General features: G+C 46.5%; 2 protein-coding genes across 4 annotated transcripts in view; both read right to left on the bottom strand.

Annotated features, from left to right (window-relative positions):
- Prmt3 (protein arginine methyltransferase 3) overlaps window positions 1-2,824 on the bottom strand; it is an 80,444-nt gene extending 77,620 nt beyond the window's left edge. The window contains exons 1-4 of the mRNA XM_027410503.2: window positions 2,665-2,824; window positions 2,449-2,575; window positions 1,130-1,212; window positions 254-303 (exon numbers count right to left, since the gene is read on the bottom strand). Coding sequence (XP_027266304.1) covers window positions 254-303; window positions 1,130-1,212; window positions 2,449-2,575; window positions 2,665-2,689 — 285 coding nt within the window. The 5' untranslated portion in view covers window positions 2,690-2,824. The remainder of the gene's footprint in view (window positions 1-253; window positions 304-1,129; window positions 1,213-2,448; window positions 2,576-2,664) is intronic.
- A 3,244-nt stretch (window positions 2,825-6,068) lies between these two features.
- Window positions 6,069-19,678, bottom strand: Htatip2 (HIV-1 Tat interactive protein 2). Of its 3 annotated transcripts, none has more exons than XM_027410505.2 (6): window positions 19,622-19,678; window positions 18,972-19,167; window positions 16,395-16,502; window positions 8,893-9,030; window positions 7,318-7,379; window positions 6,069-6,762 (listed from the first exon to the last, which is right to left on the bottom strand). In XM_027410505.2, the coding sequence occupies exons 2-6, from the start codon at window positions 19,164-19,166 to the stop codon at window positions 6,537-6,539; spliced, it is 729 nt and encodes a 242-aa protein (XP_027266306.1). In that variant the 5' UTR covers window position 19,167; window positions 19,622-19,678; the 3' UTR covers window positions 6,069-6,536. The 3 variants fall into 3 exon arrangements, with proteins under 3 accessions (XP_027266306.1, XP_027266307.1, XP_027266305.1); XM_027410506.2 differs by having other exon boundaries at window positions 19,612-19,648; XM_027410504.2 differs by lacking the exon at window positions 19,622-19,678 and adding an exon at window positions 19,455-19,605.
- Between the last annotated feature and the right edge of the window lie 1,153 nt (window positions 19,679-20,831).

Below are 20,831 nucleotides of genomic sequence, written 5' to 3'. Positions count from 1 at the left end.
TGACAGTTCTCCTTTTACCTGACAATTGCTTTTTGAACAGTACTGATTCAACACAGTTAAACATGACAACAGTAAACAGCGACACCCCTACCTGGAGCTACCTGTGCTCTTTCCTCACGTCCACAATTCCCACAATATGAAAAATGCCAAATGAAACAACCATTCATATTCAATTAAACAATCAGCACAGTGCCATGGCAACCTCTGAGAACATCATAAATTCCCATATAAAATTATTAAGTTTCAAACTTACCTTAAGTCTAATAAAATTTATTAGTTTAATGTATCCATAAAATTCAAGTCCTAAATGGAAGAAAAGACAATTCACTGATGTTAATATATTTGTTTTAACTGATATGTAAATGCTCCTCCAATGAGATATCTCTGACTTCTAAAGTATCACTTCTATTTGGAATTTGGTATTAAGAATTAGAAACTGGCTGGGCATTGGTGGCACACACCTTTAATCCCAGCACTCAGGAGGCAGAGGCAGGCGGATCTCTGTAAGTTCAAGGCCAGCCTGGTCTACAGAGTGAGTTCCAGGACAGGCTCCAAAGCAATAAGAGAAACCCTGTCTCAAAAAAAAAAAAAAAAAAGGAACCCTGTCTCCAAAAAACAAAAAAAGAATTAGAAACTGCAAATTTGATACTTGCAAATATTTTATCTGTGAAATAGCCATAGTGCTTCTCTTGCATTTTTTAATTATTAGAATGTTTGATGTGGGAGTATGGAATTCATGTCAAGGAGGGGGTGATAGGTGTGTGTACTGGCTGTGTTCTTCCACTTTTGTGAGTCTTAGGGAAGCAAACTCAGGCTGTCAGACTTGTGTGGCTAAATGGGTGATCGTGACAAGCATGAGGCCGGGAGTTTGCCACCACATAAAACACCAGGCAGAGTGGTGGCCTCTTACAGTGTCAAGGCTTGGGAAGCAGAGACCAGCTAGGTCTCCAAGCTAAGAGTTCAAATGTGAGACCCTGCCTCAAAATCCAGGAAGTGGAACGCAATCGAAAAAGTCACTGATATCCACTTTGGAGAAATACACACAAAGAAAAATGAAGGGTCTGGAAAATTTTCAAATTTGAGCCTAAACTTCACAAGCAAATTTGTCTTTATTTTGTGAGATACTCACCATGTTTATGGACCATACTATCAATATTAAATTGATGCTCCAACTTACAGTGTGAAAATGTTTCCTCAGCAGACGAAAACAACCTGAAGAGACAAGCAATAATCTCCTGGGACAGTCTTCGGGGGAAGTCAAAATACTAACCACCCGCCCCCCAAATTACCCAAAGACTTCTGGGTAACATAGCTTTCTCTAATACCATGTGTGTCTCTCAAATCACAAAAGTCCCCTACTTAATTCTTTCTCCTCCCAATGAAACGGCACGGCACATGCTTTTAGACTCAAAGCACACAACTGCACATCTGGCACATTCTCAGAGTGCCAGAATTCAAGTGACCCTGGTTGTCACACAGCACCTGCCTTGCAATGTGAAGAGTAACACCTCGTTGTATGTAACCTCCAACACTGAAGGACATGAAAGACAAGGATATACAGCAGAAGCTGCCTTCTTCTGTCTGCCTAGCACACAGGTAATTCTCAACAAATGTTTGCCAAGATAGGTCATTTGGGTTGTCCTCACAGCCTATCATAGGGCACTGCACTATGGAGGCTCAATAAATAGTGTGTAGTCATTTCTCCTCTCCAATAGGAACGCTCTACGCTCTACATCACCAGTCTACATATGCCCCTAATACCGGAGGCTCAGCAGCACTGGTCAATGTCAAACACCCCTTTTTCATGCCCACACACCCCGAAGTCACTTTCTTGAAACTAAGATGGAGGACATTAAGTGGAAAGAAGGTGTGTAATGGGAATATAAACCGAAGCTTCATGACTTTGAACAAGTAGGGGGCTCTGTTGCCACATTTCCCCTAAGAACAAAAGGCATCAATCCCTCCCTCAATCATGGAGGTGAGACAGGGCTGTTTAAATGGCTCAATGGAACATTCCAAGTCATATTACAGGATGGTAGAAACAAAAGCTCTCTTCCAGACTATGCACTCCCAAAATCTGTTACCCAAGTAACAGGATTAAAACTACCCATACTGTGCCTTCATGGAAACAGAGGACTCCATCCCTGATTTAAGACTAAAGTGTGGTTTTTTGGTTTGAGATGAGGTCTAGCTAGGTAGCTCAGGTTGGCCTGGGAGTCGTGGCCATTCTCCTGCCTCAGCCTCCAGAGTGAACGGTATTAGGATCTGTGTGTTGGAGGTGGGGGTGAGGGTTGCCAGGGCTGAAGAGACAAAACCATAGCGACTCCAGGCTCCGCCCCCCGGGCCACGTGAGCGGTCCCTGTCAATCAGCAGCCACGCGTGGGCCAGGGCCTCCGGCCCGCCACGTGCTCGCTAGTTCCGCGGCGCGCTTTCCACGCGGGCACGAACCTGTCACAGAACAGGCAGGGCGTGTGCTGCCGGCCGTGCGCGGGCTCAGCGTCCTCGTCCTCCCAACCGGCGTCGTCTCCGCTGTCCGACAGCTCTGGGGGCTCCGGCCCCAGGTCGGCGCCTTGGCCTGCGGAGCACACAGTCAGCACCCGGACCCGCGCCAGCCCGCCCTCTCGCTCGCTCGCCCTTGCCCCGCCGCCCACGCGAGGGACCCACCGTTCCCCGCCGCCAGCGAACACATGGCCGCCGACCAAGCGCGCGGCCGCACAGCGCGGCACCGGAGCCAGTAGCGAGCGCGGGCGCGCGGTAGCCACGAAGCAACTGAGACGCCGGTCGTGCGCTGACCCGAGAGCGCTTCCGGGTCACGTGGGACTGGCACCGCTCCTCCCCCCCCCCCCCGCATCGTGAACGCATGCGCAACAGCAAGGTTGCGTTCGAGCTGACGCAGCGCCCTCTGGCGTCGGAGGTGGCCAGTGCAGGCTAGACTCGGAACTCCAGGTTCCCCTACACAGATGGCAGGCTCAGGGAAGAGCCTTTCTGCCTGACAGGTAAATGTGCACTGTTGATGTCAAATGGAACCAAACCCCACCCCTACTAGGGGTGTTACAGTGGGAAAGTGAGAACATGAGCAACACACACACTCTAGTTTGAACCGTATCTCAGTGACCCCTGCCTTCTCTTGGCCACAGTAGCCTGAGGGTTACAGAAAGGGTCACATGTCATGTGTGTGAAAAGTTTAGGCATTAACTTTATCCTGCACCATGGAAACTGGTGGACTGTTTGATATGTGCCAGCAAATGATGCTGTCTGCCCTGGTGATGGGGTGATTCCCACTTCTCGGGCTGCCTCCTTTCTGATATTCCTAGTGTATCAACCCATGGAATTCCCTCAGACAGGTGGCAGCGGTAATTCTGAGTAGGTAGTGCCTCCAAGCTGCAGACTGAGGCAGGACTATGCATCGGCATGTTTGAGGACATGACCAGCTAGACCCGAGTAATGCTTGCCATCAGCTCAGCTCAGCTCCCCTTCACGCACACCCTGAAGCCTGTGTACCGCTGATCTCTGAAGCTCTCCAGTGGGCAGTTCCTCCCTTTTCTGTTCCACCACTAGAACTTTGCTCACATGGCCGCGGTTTATTTTTTTAATAGTTTTATTGAGAATTTCATACAATGTATTTTGATCATATCCCTCCCATTCCTCCCCTTAACTCCTCTCAGACCTACCCACCTCCATGTTCCTACCCCTCACCTTTGTATCCTTTTTAAAAAGTAATTAACTTGGGTTTCAGTTTCTGGGGTCCTTATACTCTGGCTGTGGGGAAATCCACTGGAGTGTAGTCAACCTACCAGAGGCCACACCCTTCAAGAAAATGCCCTCTCCCTCTCCCATAGCTCCTCAGTTGGGAATGGGAACTCATGAATCCCCGCACCCTCCATGTTAGAATGTTGACTGGCTTCATCTTGTACAGGCAAACCATAGCTGCTGAGTTGGTGGGCAGAGAAAGAAACCATTTCTCTGCAGTCTTCCCTGATGCTCTTAGTCTTCCGCTATCTCTAAAAACAGGTTGTGTTATTCCAGGCACAGCCTGTATCTTTCTTACTGCTACCTTCTATTTACTTATCTTCTCCATTTCCTCTCCCTCCCCTGCTGCTCCTCTTTTCCCCCTTTCCCGTGGACCATACTCCAGTGACTCACAGAAGAGCATAGAGCCCACCAAATGTTAACTTCTAAAGCACCCTGACATTCTAGGACATCGCCAGAAATCTGCTGGCCCCCTTGGCTAGTAGACTGCCCACTAATTTATCAGAAACTTGATAAGCACTTGCTGAATATATTAGTGAATGTATGCCCTTTCTGTACCTGGGCCCATCCCACTTTCCTTGGATAAACTTCTCTCTCCACCAAGGCTCATTTTTCTCTGTTGAAGGAACCCGGTGAATCACAGTGATGCCCAGATGATGACAATGACAGTAATGCCACCCTGGAGGTTACTGGGCCAGAAACTTCTGTGTAGCTGACATCTCACCATCGCTCACTGTTTCAGAGATCTGAGTGTGAATTTGCTCCTTAGTGCTTGATGTGCAGAAATAGTAGAGAGAAATTGGCCATGGAGTCTGGTTGCTTTCAGAGCCTGCCAAGCTCAGCATATTCTTAGGTGTATCCCCAAAGGCTGCTTTACTTCTCGGGGCCCAAGACTGTTATGATGGAAACACGTTCTGGTTCTTCCATGCCCAGCCATGAGGCAACCCCACTCACAGGAAGTAAACTTCTAATTTTGAGACAGGTTTTACCATATAGTCCAGGCTGACATTGAAGCATGGTCCTCCTGCTTCACCCTCCCTGGTGTGAGGATTACAGGCAGGCATCCAGCTCTGTCTCCTAGCAGCACACATTCCAAGATGTCAGTCTGCTCTAGAAGACTTAACACTGACAATGCCCACTGTCTTCCAAGAATGTACACCCATACTGTATGGGATGGTATTCACTCGGTAGTGTCCACCAGAACTTGAGGTGTAACTGGGACAATAGACTCAGCCACTGGAGTCAAGTGACTTGGTTCCCCAGTACAGAAGTTAAGTTACACCTGCTGCTCCATGCTGGAACTGGCACCATGTGCTCCTCTGGGCACTGACCCTTCCTTCTGTTTTCCTTCCCTGCCTGTTTAAAGTGTATCAGCTCAGGCTGGGAACATAGCTCAGTTGGTAGAGTGCTTACCTAGCATGCATGAAGCCTTGGGCTCAGTCCAGCACTACAGAAGCTAGGCATGATGAGGCACACCCGTAACCCCAACACTTGGGAGATGGAGGCTAGAATATCAGAAGTTCAAGGTCATCCTGGACTATTGATTGAATTTGAGGCCAGCCTAGGCTACCCCCAAGACCCTGTCACAAAACAATAGAAAAGCATACCACACTGAGTCTTTCAGTTTAGAGGATTTTAGATTAACCACTGTTTGCAGTTAATCTTAAGGCTCCTAGACCATTGGAGAAACCCAAGAATTTAAGTTTTATGTGTCCACAATGTTCTAAATTAACTGGAATTCTCTAGAAATAGATGGACCATGGGTACTTTTACAGGGTGGTTAAAGAAACTAGCTCCAAGGCACTGGATAGATGGATCAGTGGTTAAAAGCACTTGCTGCTCTTTCAGAGGACCTGAGTTCAATTCCTAGCACCTATATAGGTAGATCTGTAAGTCTAGGTCCGGGGTATCTGATGCCAGCTTCTGGCCTCTGAGGGAACACACATATGGCAGACACACAAATAAAAAATAAATACAAGCTAAGGGATCAGGCTGAGTGGGGTTAATCTCGCTCAGCCCTGCCTTTTCCTAGCTTTAGCTTTTCAGCTGTAGACCAGTGTATAAGGTGCTAAACCACTGTGTGCCCCAGATTCCCCATCTGCAATATGAGGATGAGAACAGAAATTTAATTGAAAACAAAAAGATATGAGGACAACAGTATGGCTGTATATGATTGCTGGAGTTAGAGTGCCAAGCACATACAACCTAAGATTCTGCAGACACCGACAGTGTTAGGGGCTGGGATGCCATCCCCAGGGGGCCACGCTGCACCTTCCCATTAACACCTCCAGTTTTCAGCAACTGAAACAGCACCCCGGGTTTGTCCATTCACTTTTATTCCTCCACGAATCATAACTTCAGTGCTGACACAGAGTAAAGGCACAGTGTTCACTGAGCTATAGGCAGCTCATCAGCACCATGGAGCTAGCTGGGAGCCTAGACTATAAACACGCTTCATGAGCACTTGCCTGCCTGGAGGGGTAGGGCGATACTGCTCAGGCATCTCTGTAGGAGTGTGTCAAAGCTGGTCTCACCACATGAGGCACAGGGGCCTCCAGTGGACATGGAAGTCAAAGAAAACCACAGATCCCTGTTCTCAACCCACAAACTCCAGGTTGGTGATATAGACCTGTCCTTCCATAGCTCCCTGGATGACTTACAGTACAACCGGTACAACATCACCAACCAGTGCAGAGATGCACAGATGAGGAGAGGGACACCATGAAGGACCATAGAGAGACTTTTTATAGACCCCAAAATGACTGATTTGGTGACAGGCACTGAGGTCACAGCTTGGGCACATCACTGTCTTTCCCCAGGTGGAGGATGGCCTTATTTTCCAGAAGTTCCATTTGTCCGCTGCTGGGACTCACCAGGTTGTTCAGCATGGCTCTAACTACTGTCACCACAGGAACAGAGTACCCACTGGCCCATGAGACTGGCAGAGAGCCGAAGAATTTCCTAACCAGCCATTCGCCTGGACGAGACTCTTGCCTGTCACACAGTAGGACTCTGGAAGACAGAGAAAGGCAGGGAAAGAGATAGCACATGTGCTCTGACTTTATGGAAACTTCAGATTAACTTCTGCTCCCCAAAACCTGTCGGCAGAAGCCCTAACCCCAAAGATAACTGTATTTGGGGATGGCCCTTACAGAGGCAATTAGAGCTAAGAGGTACTGAGGGTAGGACAGGGCTGCTGTCCTTACGAGGACACAAGATAGATATCTTTCTACACATGCACAAGAGAGGCCACGTGAGGCCACATCCAGAAGGTGGCACTGCCAACGAGGAGGAGGGGCAGACACCAACTTCCAGGCTTCGAGAAAATCAGTGCACTCATGTGGTAGTTGTAAAGTTGGATTTGTTAACTGGTGTGGGGCGGGGGTACATTTTAAAAGGCATGTAGCAACCACTTTCAGAAAGTTCCAGATGATTCTGAGGTAGCCACAGGCTACTCTTTTTCAAAGCTGAAGAGTGGGTCCTTCAGAGAAACAATTCATTAGCCAACCTTGTTCAGATGTCTTAGCTGTCAGCCTCTCTACTTACTCCTAGCAGGATAAAACTTACCCCGGCCGAAACACTGAGAAGCGATCAAACTTTAGTTCTTCAACCTTGGCTTCCACCTCTCCCTGTTAAGATTTAAAATAAAATAAAATAAATCAGTGTTTGACCAAGACCAAAGCACTCACAGAAGGCCTGAGAGGGAATTACCTGGGCTTCTGTGGCTCTCAATGGCAGCCTGAGTTTGAGAGTCTGGACAGAAGGAAGAGGCCATTTAACCCTGGCACACTGAGAATGATCTGCTACTGGTCAAAATGCAGAGAATAACTGTCAGCAGAATGCTCAACCACAAATGGGACATCGACATCACCCCTACACCCCCAAGCCTCAGTGCCCTCTGTAGAGCAGGAGAAGCAGAAAGATTGTAGGAGCCAGAAGTTAGGGTGGACCTGAACAAAACAGTGCATTCTAGCATGGAGGTGGGTGGGGTTGACAAGTGCCCACCCCTAACTGAGGAGCTATGGCCAGCTGATGGCTTCTGGGGGAGGGAAAGTGAGTTTTATGGGTGTGACCCCTGGTAGGTTGGCCATGTCCCTGGGGCACTCCATTATTAATGTCTAAACAGACCCAGAGTAAGTAAATGAAGCATCAATCCAACTCCTCCCGTCCCTCCTCAGAGCCAAGGGTAGTCGCTTCCACACAGTAGATCATAGATGACCCCGTGTCAATCACTTATAAGCATTAGCAACCCCCTCTTTCCTAGATCTTAAGAAGAAAATGAAGTTACAAATAGAAGATGCTTTAAATTATAAAGCCGTCAATTTTCACACCAGGCATGTAATCAGAGAGGCCAGGGGAGCTATAATGTGACAGGTTTTTCAATGTCCACTCAGCAAAGACACTAAGGTGATGAAGGGGTAGACATAGGAACCAATAAAAAATGGAGGCAAGCCTTCAGGGTGTTTTACCTGGAAAAAAGTAGTTAAGGAAATGGGATCCCTGAGCAATGTCTATGTCTACAGTGAGGAAATGACTCTACAAATGATGGGCATTTATAAAACATCCACTCCAGGTCCAGGTGAGGACGACTGACAAATGGTGCCTAACCAGATGAAAGCCCAAAAGGCAAGTGCGCTTCTGAAAAGGATTTCACATGGAGGAGTCTGTGGCCTGGTAACCTCTCAGGCACTGCTCTTACACTGAGGACCGAGAACCATGTCTAGGGACACACAGCACAAAATCGGGTCTGCCCTCCTGCATCAGCAACTCTACTTCAATGTTAGGAAACAAAAACTCCTTGTTAATATCAGCTATGACCACATATTGCACTGCCAAGAGGCATGAAATTCTGTCCTCCTGGCCAGAAGAAAGTGGAAGGAATGTTGTCTCCAAGTCTGAGAGGCCATGCCCTCCAAGGGCAGGGTTGCCTCTACTCCCTCCACCCACTATACTGAATAATTCATGGAGAAGACAGCTCCTAACCATGCTTGCTTTTGAAGTATGTTCTCCCAAAACAGTCCCTGCAGCTTTGAAAAATACACAGTGTCTGTGTGTGTGTGTGTGTGTGTGTTTTAAAGATTATACTGGTTCCTTAGCATTGTCAATTACTCTATGTCTATGGAAGACAGAAAATGCACAAACCTTTACTTGTAGGTATAAGAAACTGCTGGACTTATCAGCCCCCTTTGAGGACAGCAGGTTGAAATGTTTGCACCCTCCCGCTTTCGCCAGCTCTGCAGACTTCAGCACATAATCTCGGTCAACACGGACAAAGCCATCCTGGGGAAAAAAGGACCTGATTATTTCCAAAGGTTGCATGTTCATGTTAGAGATAATTCCCAGGGTTGAGTGGCAGGCTGGGAGGCCTGGGGGAAGTGGGATGTCACACTCGGAAGCCAGACTTAGACCCTGGGGAAAGGCTCCAAGTTTGATCTTCCAGATGGCACAGCAGCTTCAGCAGCAAAGATTAGCTGCACTACACCACAAGGATGCCAATGAAACCCAGACAGTGAACAAACCTACAGGGACCTTAGGAAACCATGAGGCTTCGCTGGAAAGTCTGCTCTCAGTCACATGTGTGCCTCCTCTTTGCTCACTTTTATGTATTTATTCCATGCCTCAGCATTGAACTCAGGGCCTCACACACAACCAGGAAACACTCTGCCAGGGAGCCACAGTGCCAGCCCATTTCTTTTAACAATTTTACAATTCTGCTTTCTCTTTTTTTCTTTCCCTGTGTCAGCTCTACCATGCTGGGGTCTCAGGGTACCACACAGGAACATGTGAGAATGGAAATTTTGATGTCCAGTTTACGTGGAGCCTTTACAGAATACTTTAAATATTATATGGCAATGCATATCTTTCGATTTTTAAAAAACTGTTAAGTGTGTAATTTAAAAATGTTGGAAAGGGCTCAAGACAGCTCAGGGGGAAAGGTGCTTGCCACCTTGAATCTGTGTTCAATCCCCAAACCCATGTAACAGTGGAAGGAAAGAACCAACTCCTCTGGCCTCCACAAGTGTGCTTAGCTTACACACACACACACACACACACACACACACACACACACAATTTTTAAGTGTTTGCAAAAGGCTGCTAAGAGTCTGAAGACAGCCTGAGCTATAAAAACCAACAAGGTTGGAGACTCCCTGACTCCCTCCCTTAACCACCCAAGGTTTAGCCCAGTGAGGACCTTGCTGAACCTTCACTCTTAATTTACATCACAGAGTCAGAGCTTCAAAACGATCTGAATAAAAAGGTAAATCCAGGTAGGATAAAAACCAAACCAACAACAGAACTACCTAGTTCTACCTAGAGAAAAGAGAGAGGGTAACTCCAGGGCCTAACTGAAGAACACATGCTTTCACTCCCTAAAGTGAATTGAACCCTGGTCCTCTGCAAAAGCAGTAAATGGCTGACCCATCTGTCCAGCCCTGGAACTCATCTCTTACCCAGGAATCATCACTATCTTCTTTGGTGTTTTATACTTTTGACACCGAGACCTAACAACTCACTTGCCAGCCCAACCTGTATGCTGACTCAAGTTCATGTTTCTGCTTTGTAACATTAGTGTGGAAACAGCCAGGGGATGTGGTGCGTGCCTGTAGTCACAGTACTTGGGAAGCAGGGGCAAGAGAATCACAGCAAATTTGAGGCCACCTTGGTTTTTATAGCAGGTTTGAGAACAGCCAGGGCTACATGGCAAGACGATGTCTCCAAAATAGAAAATAAATAAATAAATGTGTAAAGTTGATTACTTTGACTTCTCTAAATGGAGATTTTAGACATGCTGAGAGAAGACAGGAAAAACCCCAAACTAAGAGAAAAATCCTCACTTGCTCTCTCATATTTATTTCTTTTCCTTACTCTAATTAAAAGCAATTTTAATAACTGGTTTATTATTCACAATGCATTTAATTGGCTAGTAGCAGAAATTTTGTCTTGTGTTAGCACAATGCTTGGATTATTATAGTTGTCTGTGTTCTGATGCTTTTTTTTTTTTTTTTCAGCAGCTTCTTTAAAAATAAGAGAGGCTCAGCCAATCGAAGGTCTCCAGACCGACGCTATCTCTCTCACTTAATCCAGGACCAGGAGAGGGATAATTTGATTAAACTGAGACCCTAATTTATTTGGCTTTAGTTCTGGATCAACCTCTCCTTAATAGAGTGCTGTCGCCCCCAATTGTGTGATGGAAATTAAAGTGACATAAATGCCATGGGACTCTTTCAATCTGATTAGCCAGCGGAGACACATCAATACCACCCCAGCCATCAGACTCTGGCGTCCTTCCTTTCACCAGCCCGGCTAGCAACTGACAACGGCTTCTTGAAGGACCAGCACCCACGCCAACGTGTGGGCCCCCATCCTCAGCCCATCATCCCTCTCAATGGGCCCTGGTGACAAGGTGTCCACACCTTTCTTCAGGGCTGTTCTCCAGACAAAGCTAAATATTGTTTTATTAGCAATCAATGGCTGTTAATCCCAACAGACTTCACAAATCCTCTGAGCCCTCAAGCTCATTATAAATCCGCACTTTTCCAAGCGCACTAAATTTTGAATTTCACTTCCTTCACTCTGATGGCGTGGCTTTTTAGCTGCTGAATTAGACTCTAAAGCAAAGGGTCAACGGCTTCCAAGGACTCAAAAAACAAGCAGAAATGAGGTCCCTGGGACTGGCTACAGACACCAATGTGTGCTAGGTTTGGAGGAGGGGCAGTTGGCATAAGGAAGATTATATTTATCCAGTGGAAAGACCTAGCTTTAATCTTACTCCTGTTCTTGTTCTCTACTACTTAAATTAAAAACAGTAGAAAAAAAAAACTTCTGAAGCCACTCCATACCCCAGGGTGTTTTTCAGAAAAACTGTACCTCACAGTCTAAGCATACAACAAGAGAAAAACCAGGCCTCTCTTCTGAGAGTATTAAGCCCATCGTGTTAGTGAGTCTTCAAATCCCATAGCTAATCTGTCCTACTCTAAGATGGAGAAGTTTTTTAAAATAAGGGGTTAAGTTTTCATGGTGTGTTTCTTTCCCAGATCTCCTCAAAAGTGCATACATCTTGGCAGAAATGAGTCTTATTAAAATCCAAGCGTACAGAATGCATCTTCTAGTCCCAATGTTTGAAAACAATCTAACAACACTACAATACTGTGGCTCTGGAACAACTCATCTTTGTTGCCATTTTCTTGTTGCTTTGAGATAGGGTCTTATGTGAATAGGGTCTCTGGCTAGCCTCAAACTCACTTATGTAGCCAACAATGATGTTGAAGGCCTGATCTTCCTGCCTCTACCTCCCAAATGTGGGAATAATAGGCCAAGAACAACTCAATAAACGTGATGTTTTGAGTGAGAAATGCCCCCATAGTCTCAGGCATTTCAATACTTGGTCTCCAATTGGTGGCACTAATTGTGATATTTCAGAGATGTGGCCTTGTTGGAGGAAGTATGTCTCTGGAAAGCAGGCTTTGAGGTTTCATCCCAGTGGGCTCCCTGTTTCTTGCTTGTGGTTCAAAACCTGAACCCTCAGCTTGCTGCTCCAGCAACAAGCCTGCCACCTGCTGCCTCTGCCCTGCCATCAAGTACTCTAATCCTCTGGAACCATAAGCCCAAATAAACCCTTCTGTAAGTTGCCTTGGTCATGGTGCAAAAATAGAAAGGTAACTAATACAATAAGATAGCTAAGCAGTGACAGGACCAGAGAACATTCTGGAACAACCAACAGTCTCCAGGCCCTTCCTGAGAAGGAAGACCTATCACTATGTAAAGGGTCTCAGCTGTGATTCTGTTTGGGATTCTCATTCCTTCACCTCTTTTCAGTTTAACCCTAGAGTGGAAAATAGATGCTGACAGAAGAATAAATAATATCACCTGACACCCTACGTGTGTCCTGGGTGGCAACTCTCTATCTGATGTAGAGAAATGAAAGACAGCTCTTGCTTAGAGAAAAAGCATGGAAACTTAAGCCAAACAGCAGCTAAAGATTCATGAGTTCATCACTGCACTCACATCAGTCCTTCTTCTGCTTTGCAGTCAAGGAATTCTGCAGGTGGGAGGGAGTTTGGTGTTAGACAAGGAGGAATGCTCAACAGACACTAACCTACATACTCAAGGCTACATAGCTACCTGTTTTCCCACAGGCCCTGTGATCTGGGTCCCTAACACTATCAAGGATTTCAGCACTTCACAAGCCTCCTCCTGAACATCAAATAACACAGTGGAGCCCAGAACAGGGCTGGGCATCTTACCCTGTAGAGGAGTGGGTACAAATATGCTGGCTGTGAAGACCTGTTAACACCTACACTAACCCACAACTAATCACCGAACTGAACTGGAACCCAGATGCAGAGAAGGACGAGTGAAGAGCACAGGGGTCCAGACCAGGCTGGTGAAACCCACAGAAACAGTTGACCTGAACATCCGGGAACTCTTGCTCCCCAGACTAAAAGCTGGAATACCAGCATGGGACTGATCCAGACCCCAGGAAAATGGGTTTCTGTGAGGAAACCTAAGAAATCTACGGAACCTCCTGTAGTTCAGTACTTATCCCTAGCATAGGTGTGGACTTTTGGAGCCCATTCCACATAGAGGAATACTCCCTGAGCCAAGACACATGGGGGTGGGCCTAGGCCCTATCCCAAAGGATACAATAGACACTGATGACCCCCCATGGAAGGCCTCACCATCCTGTGGGAGCAGAAAGGATATGTGATAGATAGGGTTTTAGTTTGTGGGGGGCGGTAGGGGAGGACAGGTGGGAGAAGAGAACTGGGATTGTCATGTAAAACAATCCTGTTTCTAATTCAAATAAAAAAAGTTGGAAAAAAAATAGAGAAATAGATGAAAGATTAAAAAAAAAAAACCTACACTGATCTGCTATTGCACAAAAGTAGCCATACAAAATATGAAATGTAATGAACCTGTGTATGTTCTAACCAAACCTTATTTATGAATACTAAAAGTTGAACTTACTGCATTTTCAAGTGGCATAAAATTTTCAGCCATTTAAAGACATCTGTTGGTCATAGGCCATACAAAACTTGATGCCAAGTGGCATTCAGCTCCCAGGCTGGATTATCAGAGTGTATTACAGCAACCAGAAGCCACGAGGCCCTACAGATGTCTAGTAAACATTGCAACAGCTGCATTAGTCACTTTAACAGCATCAAGCATTTGACAGTATCCGCAAACCTGGGCTGCTAGAGTTCACTGCAAACTAGAGCTACAGGAAGGGGTGAAACTACGCACTCAGTACCCAAAGCCTTCTTATACTGCACACAAGGGAACTGCATTTGCCCAGCAGTGTCTTTGACTTTTGTTCTTCAAGGTATATTTGGTTTCCAAGGGTGTCTCAGCCTTCTCTTGGCCCATGTGCAAGCTAAAGCAAGATTATTAGAACTTACAGTGCTTGGAAAACACACTTCTGGAGGCAGCATCAGCTCACTTCCTGCACATCCTCGTGGTCCTTTGACTACTAACTCATTTCTCAGACTATTTACCTGGCTGCTCTTTGCCCTTTTGTGTTCATTAACACCTTTATCTTTTCAAACTGATTTTAAAGACAAACAAAAGGGTAGTTTAAGAGGTAGGAGCTACTCAGATTAAAAAACTATTTTCCTCTGGTTAGAACTACAGCTTCAATGCGACATTTAGCATTTCCCCAACACACTATTTTGTCTTGTTCTATGCTTAATGCAGCAGTTCACTTTGCTGAGTCATCGCCAAAGTCAGACTTGTGCCTGAAGCTGAAAGCTGCAGTGTGCGGGACACAAAGGCTCTTCATTGCTTTTGGAGGACACACTTCTTACACCGACCTAGGGCAGAAAGGACGGCACTAGCTGAGCAGGAAAGGACCCCTTCTAGAGGAAGAAATTCAATTCCTGGGAAAGCAGAACTTTTCTGCAATCCAGTTCCCAGCCCTGAGCTCCCAGGGTGGAAGTGCAAAACTGCACAGGACACAAACATCCGTCTCAACTGAAACCACTTCTAGAATTACCTTTTGTAGCAACAAGAAGCCCAGAGAGACACAACCAAGCCACTACTCTGCTCATAGAAACCGCAGTTCAGAACCACATCAATCTACTGATTTATAAATACTGCTATAAGTGGGGCTGGTGAGGTGGCTCGGAGCAGATACTGCATTTTCAGAGGACCTGAGTTCAATTCCACATACCACGAGGCTCACAACTGCCTCTAACTCCAGTTCCAGATAGATCCATACCCCTGGCCTTCATAGGTACCTGTAAAGCACACAACACACACACACACACACAAAATAAATAAATAAAAATAAAATCTTAAAGACAAAAAAAAAGCTAGTGTAAATCACTATAAAGGTTAATTTTGTCAACTCGACCAAACATGGAAGCAAACCTATATTTAGTTAACTGGGGTGGGAAGACACAATCTACGTGTGGGTAGCACCATCCTGTCAACTGGGGTCCGAAACTGAATGAAAGATGAAGATGAACCGGGCTCTTGAATCATCTTTCTGTTTCCTGACTGAGGCCATAAGAGGACCAGCTGCCTGGGGTTCCTACCACCGGGCCCTCCCCTCCTAGATGGACTGACCCCTCACACTGTGAGCCAAAATAAACCTCTCCTGCCTCAGGTTGCTTTTGTCAAGTATTTTGTCACAGTGATGAAAAAGTGGCTAGCACAATCATTATGGCAGAATCAATCCCCTCCATGTTTAATAGATATGTGGACTCCAGCAAGCAAATCCTGTCAGAGAAATAAACAATACTCAAGATCTAAACTGAATAAGATGTAAAAATGTTTGCCCAGGATCTGTATTATATACCTTGACTTTTAACTATGCAGTAAACTATAGCTCCTGGATAGGGGCTGACTCAATTTAGCACACCATTAAAGAGAAAATAAAATGTGTATTAAAGCAGTTTTGCGTCAGTGAGGGCTGAGTCATCCCTGGGCTGAATCACTGCTGACGGCTAAGTCATCACGGGGGCTGACTGAATCGTGCCTCTGGGTTCTGATGATCTAGTTCCCAAGTTTAAAGGATGGCTTGCAAGCAGGTTGAAGCAAATGATTGAGAGAAAATGCTTCAAGCCTAAAACATTCATTATGGAAAGAAACATAAAGCTTACCACCCACATATGAGCCAACTACTTTTGCCCAGAGACTGTGGGCTGCTATCCTTACTCAGGGGATGTGGTGATGGTTGTAGTATCTCCATAGGCAGGGTCATGCAAATATCTGTGATGTAACTGGCATTCAGGACTGAACTCAGAGGTTATTCCAAAGACAACTTTATCTGCAATGCCCCATGTATAATATAGATGGAATCTTAAACACATTCTACGTTTAAGCACTGCAGTATGACCCAAGAAAAAGCAAGAAAGGAATCCTCCAGGCTGCAAAGATGGCTCAGCAGTTAGGACCTCAAAGTCAGTTCCCGGTACCCATGCCAGGTAGCTCACCAACACCTGTAATTCAGATGCCCTTTTCTGGAGTCTGCAGGCACCTGAAGTCTCTTATGGCCATAACACTCAAACACACACACACACACACACACACACAAACAAGCAAACATGTAAGAGAAATAAAATAAATCTTTGAAAGAAAGGAAGGAAGAGATCCTTGATAGCACTGGCCAGTGAGAAGAGACAAGGGCATTTCTTGCTCACCGCTCCAGCTTTCCTCCTGGTGGTGCCCAGGCAACAGAATCCAACATCATGACCTTGAAAGGCAGAAGCGTAGTCATCCAGCTTCTCAAAGTCCACCACTTCTTGATTCTAGACAAAGGAGGGCACAGTGGCATGTAATTCCATACATATAAGAAAGAGACAAAACACCCTTCAAGATGTACAGAATAAATGACAAATGATTATGGAAGGGTCTAAATTCATAACATGAAATACACCAAATCCCTTTTTCCACAAAACAAACAAACAAACAAAAAAACCTGGAGTTGGATATCAAACTCAGTGGCCAAGTACTCACAAGGTACATGTGAGGCCCGTATGACCAGCAATGAAAAACAATTTAATCAGGGATACACATGTATATTCACAGAACATGTAACTGCAGTAGAATGAGCCAGATTTCAAATATCCAGGTCATGTGTACCTTACCTCTGGGAAAATAAAAAATTAATCTATACTTTACCAGGAAGGAAGCCATTCAGGTAGAATGTGGGCACAGATGGTAAACAGAATCTCAAAGAAGAGGCAGGTTCAAATCTTAGGCCTGGTATTCACAGACATGCAGCTGTGACCAAGTTTTTGTTTTCTAATTAAATTTGGGGTTTTTTTGTTGTTGTCATTTATTTGTTTGTTTGTTTTCAAGATAGGATTTCTCTGTGTAGCTTTGGAGCATATCCTGGCACTTGCTCAGTAGACCAGGCTGACCTTGAACTCACAGAGATCCACCTGCCTCTGCCTCCCGAGTGCTGGGTTAATTAAATTTTTTAAAATTTATTTTATGCATATGGGTACTTTGCCTGCATCCGTGTCTGTGTACCACATGTGCATAGAGTCAAGAGGCACAGAAGAGGATCCCCTGGAACTGTAGTTAACAGATGGCTATGAACCACTACGTGCACAGTGGGAATCTAGCCCAGGTCCTCTGGAAGAGCAGCCAGTGCTCTTAACTTCAGAGCCATCTTGCCAAACCTATGGCTAGGTTTTGTTCAGCTGTAGTGTCTTGGTGTAGTGTCCCTTCCGTTTAGTTAATTCCTGTACTACCCTCATCAGAATTAGCCAGAAAGAACCTGAGACAAAGGCATCTTCCTGGGACTTGTTCCAACACCTGTGAGTCAGCCTCTGCAGTTTTGTACAGCTCCCTCCTCAGTATCTCTGTTTCTCTCATGTCTCTCTGCCTCTTCCTCCCTCCATCCCTCCCTCTCTCTCCAGGATAGGGTGGCCTCAAACCTCCTATGTAACTGAGGCTGACTTCTTAATCCTCTTGCCTCTATCTCCCAAATGCTAAAATTACAAGTTTGCTCCACAGGGGCCTTGTGTGTTCTAAAGCAAGTACTCTACCAGCCCAGCTGCATCCCTAACCCCATTCCGTTTTCCTCCATGGTCTTTCTAATCTACTCTGAAATTGACATACGCTAGGCAAAGAGTGGTAGACCCTGCCTGTAATCCCAGCATTGGCAGAATGAAGAAGCAGGGGAACTGAGTTTAAGGCCAGCTCACACTAGCTAGAGGAACTGTCTCAAACCTAAACATCCTGTATCTAGGAGTATAGGCTTGCCATCAAACTTGCAGTGCTCCATCACCCAGGAGTTCAAATGAAATCTTGGGTCTGTCACAATCTTCAGTTCCTTCAGGATTTTCCTGGCACAGTATATACTACACTAGAGAAAACAACAACAAAATAAAGCCTACTTAAGAGATGTGCCACCAAGACTCTACTCTGAAAGAAAATTGCAACCTTAGGCTCCACTTGCCAGGGATCTCCCCAGGGCTCAGGAAACTAGACTATGGAGTCCACCCAGCACCCACCCGAGCCCAAATAGAGAGGTCTATTTAAACCAGAAGTTCTGACGCACCAAGCATTTGTAAAATGAAAGACCAAGAAACCCCAGGAAACAAGAACACGGATTTCCAAGTGTGTCCACCAGTCAAAACGTTCCTCTGTGGGGCCCACGGGGCTGGAGTGTGGTCCCAGCAGCACACTACACTGTTTAATTTGCAGCAGTTGATAGGTAACTCTTGTTTACTTGAGAACAAAATGTACAGGGAAGCTCTGACTTCAGATACTTAGGCATTATTACCAGATGGAATTCTGGAGGTCCCATTTGCTTAACATGAAAGTGTAGCTTACAAGAAAGGCAATATTGCATTTACAGACACAAGCCTGGGAAGTGAAGCGGGGTGGATTCCTACTTGGGAGAAACTCCACCTGTCCTTGTCACACTTGCCCACTCTGACATTGTGAAGCACACAGGTAGGCAAAATGATCAAGCAGGGTGCAAGGAACTACAAACAGTGGCTTTCTCTGACGGCCATTCCCCACTCCAATCAGGGTTCTAGACACCGGAAGGGCATTGACACTGTAAGATAAAAGACAGGCCTATAAGCCAGGCACAACCCAGGGATTTCCAGAAGGGGTCTTCTAGATCAATCGTGCCCAATTTTGATCATTTCTCCGTGTTCGCCACCACTGGCAAGGGTCAGCCCCTGGATAAGGACACCTTCACCTCAGCAAAATGATTAGGGCTACACTTTTCTTTTAGCCCCAGCTCAAATACCCACCACATTTTTATAAGCTTCCTCCTCGAATGTGAGCTTCCTCCGACCAATGAGCGTGACTTTGGAAAACAGGTTCTGTCCCAGGATTTCTTTCAAAAGTATTTTGCCGGTTTCCCCGCTGGCGCCCAAAATAAAGACGGATTTATTCTGCATCCTGAAGTCTTCCCGAAGCTTCGGCAGAGCCTCCTTGTCCGCCATGCTGGGGAAACAACACCCACAGGTACGGTGTCAGAGTGCTAGGCGACAGTCTGTACCCTGGGGAACAAGGGTTGTTGATCTATTGAACAGAAGAAACTCTACATAGTCCCAGCCCAGGGAAAGTGCTGAGTCACAGCAGGGCTCGGGACAAAGGCCAATCCTGGCACCTCAAACGTGCCCAGCTGAATGGCAAAGGTGTCTCTACCCCACCGGGCCTCTTACACCACAGTAACCCGGCCCGCCTGGGCACGGCTGCAGAGTCCGGCTCCAGCCCCTACCCGGGGTTACCTGGGGCCAGCCCCGGGCCCCTCGTCCCCACGCTGCTGCAGGAACATAGAGACCACCAGCGCGGCTCCCACCGCGCCTAGCGCCGAGAGGCCAGGCATCTCTCCACATGCGGCCCCGCAGTCTCCCCTCCCGGCCTGGATCCCCGGAGAAGACCAACCATAGCCTACCCGCCGCGGTGTCTTCCGGGTGACAGCGCGCTCGCGGCCACGCCCCACCGAGGGCCGGAGCTGAGCGCCGGACCCGCCCCTGCGCCGGAGCTGCACCCAGACCCTGAGCCCGCCGCCCGGCTGTGATTCAACCCACCCCAGACCTTTTCCCCCATTAACCTGCATGATCTCCCTAACCACCTGAGGACACAGCTTTCAGGTTTCAGCTAAAGGCATCCCTTGATCCCCCAAAGTATAATTTCAAAATCTTGCATTTGGAAGGCGTCATCTCACCTCATGTTAAGAAAACGCGACCCTTCTCAGGGTGGGGATATAGCTGTAGCTCACTAAGTTAGTTGAATCCTTCCCTGGCATGCATGGAGCCCTGGGTACCATCCTCAGCATTAGCTAAATTGGATGTGGTGGCACAAGCATGCAATAAGACCAGCAGAAAGAGGCAGAAGGATAATCCTCCTTGGAAACATAGTGAGTTCTGAGTTCTAGGACACCCTGGAATGTATGAGCTCCCTTATCAAGAGCTGGGGATGCCTTGTTGGGAGGAAGCTCTCAGCAGATGTGGGAGAGCGTGGTGCGGGGTAAGATCAAAACATATAAACATATGAAACTGTCAGCAAAGTAAAACATTACAAACCACCATGAAAAACAAAACTATTTCTTGCCCCTTTAAGGACACATACCCTCTTCTCTCAGGTCAGAAGTCTGCCTGACTCTGACTAGTTTTCAGATTGTTCTCCTTGCCCAACTCCCCTTCTGGATGGTTGAGGAAGTTTCCAAACCTGATCCTGGAGTTTGATCGTCAATCCAGGATCAATGGTTAGAACATAGCTATCCACAATGAGCCTGCCCTGGATTATGGATGGATACATAGAGATTAGAATTCTGTGACTCTAAGATATTATTTCAACTGCATTTGTGTGTGTGTGTGTGTGTGTGTGTGTGTGTGTGTGTGTGTGTGTGTGTGTGTGTGTGTGTATGTGTTTGTGACGGTGGGTGTATCAAGGTCAGAGGGCACCTTGCAGGATTCTGTTTTCTCCTTCCACGATGTGCTTTTGGTTGATCAAATTCGGGTCCTCAGACTTGGTGGCAAGCAAATTTATTCATTAAGTCATTTCCCAGACCACCCAAGAATGTAATGACTCTGAACAAAGATGGATTGTGCTGTGAGCATGTTGTGACCTAGGAGCACAATGGAACCCAGGGCTCCACACAA

The sequence above is a fragment of the Cricetulus griseus genome, chromosome 3 (assembly GCF_003668045.3).
Source record: "Cricetulus griseus strain 17A/GY chromosome 3, alternate assembly CriGri-PICRH-1.0, whole genome shotgun sequence".
NCBI lineage: Eukaryota > Metazoa > Chordata > Mammalia > Rodentia > Cricetidae > Cricetulus > Cricetulus griseus.
The sequence above is the reverse complement of the archived record's forward strand: the minus strand, read 5'-3'. Positions and strand labels throughout refer to the sequence as shown.